At 51.1% G+C, this 7558-nt stretch overlaps 1 protein-coding gene across 2 annotated transcripts; it reads right to left on the bottom strand.

Annotated features, from left to right (window-relative positions):
* Positions 1-70: 70 nt before the first annotated feature.
* Positions 71-5466, bottom strand: GCC1 (GRIP and coiled-coil domain containing 1). Of its 2 annotated transcripts, XM_027102048.1 has the most exons (3): positions 4063-5466; positions 1561-2886; positions 71-1522 (listed from the first exon to the last, which is right to left on the bottom strand). In XM_027102048.1, the coding sequence occupies exons 1-2, from the start codon at positions 5092-5094 to the stop codon at positions 1591-1593; spliced, it is 2328 nt and encodes a 775-aa protein (XP_026957849.1). In that variant the 5' UTR covers positions 5095-5466; the 3' UTR covers positions 71-1522; positions 1561-1590. The 2 variants fall into 2 exon arrangements, with proteins under 2 accessions (XP_026957849.1, XP_026957847.1); XM_027102046.1 differs by having other exon boundaries at positions 71-2886.
* Positions 5467-7558: the final 2092 nt, after the last annotated feature.

Genomic DNA, 7558 nt, shown 5'->3' with positions numbered 1-7558 from the left:
TGTGTGTGTGTGTGTGTGTGTGTGTGTGTGTGTGTGTGTGTGTGTGTATACCATTAAGGAAGCACACAGGTCAAGTTGGTCAGGTTTAATGATTCCATGGTTATTGTTATTATCATTTGAACACATCACTTCTGTTCCGCTAAGTCTGCTTACTGTAAACAGTCCAGGTCACCCAGCCTCCCAATCAGAACATTTAATCACAGTCTCTGCACCCCCAAACCCTCACAAAACAGACTACTATGATGAAATAACAGAAAGATACACATCAGCCCATTTAGTGGCAAAGCACTGGTCTTTAGGATCCAAAGATCTTTACAACCAGCGAGAGCAGATGGGGGAAAGCAAAGAATAGGGAAGTGATACTGTTTGAACCCAACTTTTCTGAGCTCCTCATTTAGTAGTAACCTGTGTGGGAAGACGACGCTTTCGGACTGAAACTCTGTGACCTCCCTAAGTGAGCGGGCAAAGTACTCTGGTGACAGTAATGCATGAACACCCTGGCTGCAGGGACGTGGAGATTTAGCCAGAATGCTATCCACGGAGCAGCAAGTACCCCAGCCCGGCCTCAGCTGAATTCCCACCATTTTCCTGTGAGGGTCATAGCATCCTTCTGGAATCCTCTGCAGCAGATCTTCTTCCTCTTCCCTGCCCCTACAAAGGCAGAAACAGCTTGGGGGGGAAGGGTGTAAACCTCTGAGCTAACTCCTTATATCCAGGCAGGATCAGAGCTTCCTGATCAGACCCCTCTCTGTAAGAAGGTAGAATTTTTTTCTTAATGGAAGTTCAACATTGAGGGAAAGCTAGCAAAGTCATTCACTCACAATCTCAGGCCAACCCTGGGCAGACAGGTTAAGGCAGGGACAAATTTGAGAGGCCTAGAACCCTATCCAGGCCAAAAGCAGGTCACTCAGGAAATCCCTAAGATCCAACTGGTGCTCAGGGTTCTCTCTAGGATGGTCACAAGTGGTGTGTTTTGTCCAGATTGATTAGGTCATACCTAGCCCTAAGTATTCCAAGCTTCCCAGTTCCAAGATGAACTTCCCAAGTTCACTATTCCTTGGCCGTTTGGAGTAGGGGACAATCTGTCACTATTTCAATCTTCCTGGTTCCTCTCCAGCCTGAATTTCTGTCCCCAGAGAATTGGGGCAGCAGTTGACCAGATTCAAGATTTTGATGAGATGGAGTAAATAGCTGGTCCTTGTGCATGTTTAGAAATTAACTGAACTCCCTTTGGAGTCATATGTACTCCTAGCTCTGCACTAGGAGTATGATATTAAAACCAAAAACACCTTATTTTAAAAGACTCTCACTTCCCCAACTTTTGCACCTCTGAGTCCTAACCTCTCCCCACGCTTCCCCTCACACACACCACCAGAAGATGCTGTCCCAACACTTTTAGTACCTCTAGGGCCCAAGGATAAAATGGCATTAATGGCATTTGGCAGAAAATCCCAACCCACACTGAGGATTCCTCCCATGTCAACACAGTGAAGAAATAAATGATAATGTAAGAGAAGAGGCAGGAGAAACCAGAGCCTGCCCCTTCTCACAGAAGAGGCACAGAAAATTGAGGAGTTAGTGAAAATGGCATCATCTCTTGCCAGAAGGCCACCAACTACCACCGGCTGGGAGCCGCATGATCACTTGTTTCTCCTCCGGACTGAAGTGCAAGATGGTGAGGATGGCGGTGAGCGTCTGCTGGCGGCCCACGGTGTCCGGCAAGGTCAGGAAGCGGTAGATGATGTTCTTGAGGTACTCCAGGTTGGCTCCCTCCCGACTCTGGTCCCTGATGTTCTTTGCAATGTGGCTCTGCAGGGCTCCCACCTCCTCCCGATGCCGCTCCCCCTCCTCCAGCAGCCGATCCTGCAGCTGATGCACCTCTCCCTCCAGCCTGTGCTTCTGCTTCCTCAGAGACGTGATCTCCACCTCCTTGCGGGCCAACTGCTCGGCGTAAAGGAAGAAAGTGGGCTCATTGGCCGCAGCTAGCTGCAGGGCTTGGGTCAGGCTGTCCGGAGCAGATGTGTCCGCTGGATCCCCAGGGCCCACACTGCCCACAGGGCTTCTGCGTCCCGGCAGCCCAGAGGACAAGGCCACAGAACGCAGCTGCTCCAGCTCCAGGTCCTTCTCGGCCAGCACGGCCAGGGCCCGGTCCCGCTGCTTGTGCAGCTCCTCCTCCAGTTTCAGCGTGCGGTCCCTGAAGTCCAGCTGGCTCCGCTCCAGTTCCTGCCGGTGGATGTGCTGCAGCCGGGCCAGCTCCTGCTTCCAGCCCTCAGCCTCCTGCTGGTGCTGGCAGTCGAGCTCCTCGCAGGACAGCCGCAGCGAGATGTACTTCTCCTTCAGCTCCGCCAGCTGCTCCCGGGCTTCCTCCAGCTCCTTGCCCAGGTTCCCGTCTTTGACGTTCTTGCTCTTGAGGACGACCTGGGCCCGCATCTTGTACCTCTCAAACTCCTCCTTCAGCTGTTTCAGCTCCTGCTGGTAGTAGAGTGCACTGGCCTTCTCCCCGTCAGCAGCCTCTGAGCTGGGCATTATCTCCAGGTTGCAGAGCTTCTCCACATCCAAGGTCACCTGGCTCTTCCTGGCCGCAACCTGAAGCAGCCTCTTCAGCTTCTCCATCTTGTCCTTCAGGACATTGACATCCAGACTGGACTCCTCTCCATGGCTGTCCAGAGGGGACCGGCTAGAGGCCGCTAGCGCCAGTGTCTTGTTCTCCAGGTCCAGCTGAAGAATGCGCTCCTTCAGCTTCTGGATGGCCAGCTGGTCCTTCTGCTTGGCTTTCTCATAGGTGCCCAGCAGTTCCGACACCTCAGATATTTGATTCTCCAGGGCCGCCACCCTCTGCTCTTCCAACTGCGATTGCTGTCGTAGCTGATCTTCGGCGACGGCTGTCTGGAAAACAAGGGAACAGGTGGAGATGCATCCAGAAAAGCCACAAGGCCCGATGGCAAACTTTGAGAAAGCAAGAGAGGGGAGCAACAGGGTTACGGGACGGAGGTGGCCTGGCAAAAATGGGAACTGGGAATTTTTCTGTTCGTTTGGGAGCTAACCCAAGCTCCTGTAACCTGCTCCCAGACACACATTACACCAAACAACATTAAGAACCTCTGTAGATCTGCTGTTGTTCGGCTTTAGCGTTTCTGCGCTCTGTTCTCATACGCCAACCTCACATGTGAAGTGTGCTCTTAACCATATGACATTCTTTTCCACTTCCAATATTCCTGGAAGTTCAAAATTGACTTGGATCTCTCCCCACACTGAAAGGTGGCACTGTAAAATAGCATACCTTTCCACACAAGGCAAATGTTGACTGCAAGCAATACAACAGGTTATTTCTTCTGAGAAAATTCCCTTTGCCCCCTTCAGCCACACTACCTATAGGAATACACTGTTACCTATATATAGGCATATTCCTACAAGCATACACTCCACCTTTCACTGCACAGCCGCCACTACACTGCTTCACAGAGCACAGCTGGGAAGATGCCAATGCCCAGATGCTCAGAGCTGTCTGGCTCCAACCCAGCCTACACTCAGAAACTCCACATCCTATTGGAAGCACACTCTGTGGATACTGTCAACACCACACAGAAAAGGATTTCCCAGGACTCACAAATGAAACTTTTTGAATAGCATCAAAAATCGACAGTGCAGGGTTTCCCTGGTGGCACAGTGGTTAAGAACCTGCCTGCCAATGCAGGGGACACGGGTTCGAGCCCTGGTCCGGGAAGATCCCACATGCCGCGGAGCAACTAAGCCTGTGAGCCACAACTACTGAAGCCCGCGCACCTAGAGCCCGTGCTCTACAACAAGAGAAGCCACCGCAATGAGAAGCCTGCGCACCGCAACGAAGAGTAGCCCCCACTGGCCGCAACTAGAGAAAGCCCGCGCACAGCAACAAAGACCCAATGCAACCAAAAATAAAGAATAAATAAATAAATAAATAATTTAAAAATAAAATTGACAGTGCAGCCACTTAGTTCTAACTATCAAAAGAGAAAAAAAAGCCCTAATATTTCCCCATTTCAGGTTAAATGACTAATGTTTGAAGGAGATGAAGATAATTACCTTCCTCATTTCCTGCTGCAGCTGAGCCTGGAAATGGCTTTTAAGGCAGGCGGCCTCTTCCTGAAGCTCCTGCAGCCGGGGGTCAGGCCGATTCTTCTCATCTCGAAGAGCCTGCAGCTCACCTTTCAGCTCCTCTACCTCACGGGTCAGCTGCTTGGTTTGCAGTTCAAACCCTTCCATCTGACCTGCTGCATAGGCCCGCCCAGCCAGAGCTTCTCGGGTCTCTTCCAATCGAAGCTCCAAGTCCTGGCGCTGGGTCCTCTCCTCCTGCAGCAGCTTCTGGAGCTCACGCAGCATCAAGGCATGGTCACTCTGCTCTTGGGCCCGATCGTGCTGCTGCGTGATAAGTCGGGCTTTGGTTTCTGCTATCTGCTCCTGCAGCCCCTTCAATTCTCCCTCCAGCCGGCCCCTCTCCTCTTCTGCTTTTTTACTGGCATTATCTAAGTCCTGTTTCATCTTCTTTTTGTCAGCCAGGTAAGAAGCTTCCATGCGGGACTTCTCCTGGGTGACTGTAGCCAAAGAGCTGGTCAAAGTCGCCAACTGAGTCTTCAGCTGGTGCAGTCGTTTGTCCACCTCCCCACTCCCAGACGGTCTATCCCCACTACTACTGCTAACGCCGCTCTCCGATCCACTGGCCTCTTCGGACTTTAGAGGTGGTGGTCCACGGGCCAGTCTGTCATCTTCTACCCCAAACTCACCCTTGGTGCTGGTGAGACTGGCCGCAGTATCTAAGCTGGTGGCGGTCCCAGCGCTATCCTCGCTGTGAGTGGAGCATAGGTCATCCACAGAGTCAGGAAAGGTGAGGCCCTGAGGCTGAACACCTGCAAGGCCCACATCCGCCTCGTGGGATACCGACAGCACCTTAATGCTGGCCTCCAGCGCCTCTTTCTCTTTCAGCAGACTTTTATAGGCGCGGACTACATCCTTGAGACGTGCCTGGTACTGGAGGAGCTGCTTCTTCTGGGTCTCAATGGTCTCCAGCAGGTCCTTCTTGCTTGGGCCGCCCCCGAAATTCATCCCAAACTTCTCCATGAGGGTTCAGAACGGGTTGTTCCACGTCAGTGTTCGGACAGCCTGGGAGAGGGTCACGAAGACGCTGGCGGGGAGAGAGTTGTCCCTAAGGCCGCACACCCGCTCCTCACAGCTATTCATGACCGGATGCAGGGCAGCGGGGCAGCCTGACAGAAGCGCCCGCCAGGTCCCAGGCAGCAGGGCAGGGGCGGGTCCTATGGCGGAGCGACGCTGGCACGAGAGGAGCACACTGCCAGGGCTCGCCCGCACTGTCCCAAAAGCCGCTCCGCGCTCCCAGCTCGCCCGGGCCACAGCAGCACCGGCCGGCCCCCCAGCCAAAGCTTCAAGCTGAGCGTAGCCCCATTCTGACTTCCTAACTCTAGCGGTTAGACAACCGCGCTTCCGGGGCCACTGGAAGTGACGACAGCACGACGCCTCAGGCCCCGCCCCCCGTGGGCGCGAGGTGGGCGGAGCTACTTCAGTCGAAGGGTGAGAAGCAGCCTGTTGCGAGCCCCGCTGGGCCACGAGTCGGTCACTCTCCACCAGAGCAGAGCAAGCAAAGTCGAGTACACGGAAGTAATGCTGGTTTGGTGAGGGCGCCTGATCTTGCCCTAGCGCTACGATCAGCGAGGGACGGGGGTGACGTCGCACTGTGTCCTTACCAAAGACCCAGGTGAGCGACACGACCCCACTGTTTGGGGGCTCAGTGCATTTGTGTCCCTAAAGAGCAACAATTAAGACTCCCTTTCGGACCACGAAAATGACAACCCTTTCTAGGACAGTATTTGGCACCTAGTAGGTGTACAGTATAATTATTAGCATCCTTCCTGAGTTCTGCTGAGTTCATTAAACAAATATATATAGATGACTATATATAGCCATGATGTCCATCCTAAGTGCCAACTATATTTCAGAAGCTTCACAGGAGTTTTGCTATTTAGTCTTTACAGTAATTCTGCTGAGTGGGTATTATTAGCACTATTTTACAGATAGGGAAACATGAGGCACAGAGAAGCTAAGTAACACGCCCAAGGTCACACAGCCAGTAAGTTTAGAATCCTACCTGGATCAGTCTGAGTCTCAACATAACCAAATGCTGTGCCAGATGATCACCATGAAGAAACAAGGTCCTGCCCTCAAGGAGACCACATCTAGAGAGGAAGCAGACGTGCAAACAGCAGTATATTCAAAGTGGTACAGAAGTTAAGAGAAGGGAGACCTGTCTAGGGGAGACAGAGAAGGCTCTCAGTGGAAATACTTTGGGATTTGAAGGATGAGTACTGATTGCCTATCTAACTAGAGATGAGGGAAACAAACATTCCAGGCAGAGGGAAAAAAATGCAAGGACTCCTGGGGCATCAGAGAGCCTGGCTCACCCTGGAAGCAATGAGAATCATTTCAAGGCACTAGCTTAGGGTATGCGAAGGAGGTGGCAACAGATGGGGCTGACACAATAGATGAGGACCCAAATTAAGGCATTTGGATTTTATCTTGGGTGATAAGACACTAAAGGATTTTCATCACAAGAGTGGCATCATCAAGTCTTGTATGACAAGGTGAAGATACCAAGGTGCAGAAGGCCATTTTCATTCATGGGGATCAGATGGTAGTGAAATAGAGCAGTGACAACAGGGATGGAAAGAAAAAGGCTAATTGAAAGAGCTAAAGATGACTTGGTCACCACTAGTCGTGTTATTATATTGGAACTCTTTTAAATGTGCTCTTCAACATTGTAAAAACCTTCTTAAGAATGCAAGTCTGTGACTGAAGAGTAAAAAAGTCATGTATTCACTCATACCTGGTGCCCAGAGTCTGTTCTTTTTACAGACTGAGGGTCAGGATGGGGCAGACACTAGAAGTCTGTTCAGACCCAGATTCTTGGTGGCCCAGATAACATCATCTGCATCACACAAAACATTCAGATACATTATCTTATCATTTTAATCTTCACCGTAACCTCATGAGACAGGACAGATATTAGTCTCCCTTTATAGATGAGAAAATGATAGGCTGTGAATATTGTTGAAGTCAAGCCCCCATCCCCCCCCAAAAAAAGGCAGAACTGAGAATTTAACAGAGGCCTGGAACAATGGCACAAAGTGGGTACTTAGTAAATATTTGTGGAAGGGAGCGAGGGAAGGAGGGAGGGAGGAAGGAACTTTCTCTGATTCCCAGCTCACTTCACCATGTCCAGTCCATAAGCAACTGATCCTAGAAGCCCACTGCAAATCCAGAATAGGCAAAACGCCTGCCCTTGCTCCACTGAGCAACCAATTAGTCCATTCAACCCAGCCAGCATTTGTTAAGCATATATTAGGTGCCTGGCATTGACCCAGTCTCTGCCATAGAAGAAATTTAAATTAATTCCTATCTTGCTATTTCGCCTCAGATGCTAAGATGAGTGCGGAAATAACTTATGAAGCTCTTTGGCAAGAGCCTCACAAAATCCTAGATAGCTGTGCACTGAAAATCCAGGTTCCCAGGT

This window comes from Aethalodelphis obliquidens, unplaced genomic scaffold, assembly GCF_003676395.1.
Source record: "Aethalodelphis obliquidens isolate GAN/ISIS:26980383/991018 unplaced genomic scaffold, ASM367639v1 scaffold5, whole genome shotgun sequence".
Classification (NCBI taxonomy): Eukaryota; Metazoa; Chordata; class Mammalia; order Artiodactyla; family Delphinidae; genus Aethalodelphis; species Aethalodelphis obliquidens.
Note: the sequence above shows the minus strand (reverse complement) of the source record. Positions and strands in the feature narration are given on the sequence as shown.

Bases quoted from the DNA above. Each gene is read 5' to 3' on its own strand.
- GCC1 (XM_027102046.1), bottom strand. From the start codon at position 5,094: ATGGAGAAGTTTGGGATGAATTTCGGGGGCGGCCCAAGCAAGAAGGAC. The intron at 2,887-4,062 runs GTAATTATCTTC...CTTGTTTTCCAG, and splicing joins TGCAGCAGGAAATGAGGAAG to ACAGCCGTCGCCGAAGATCA.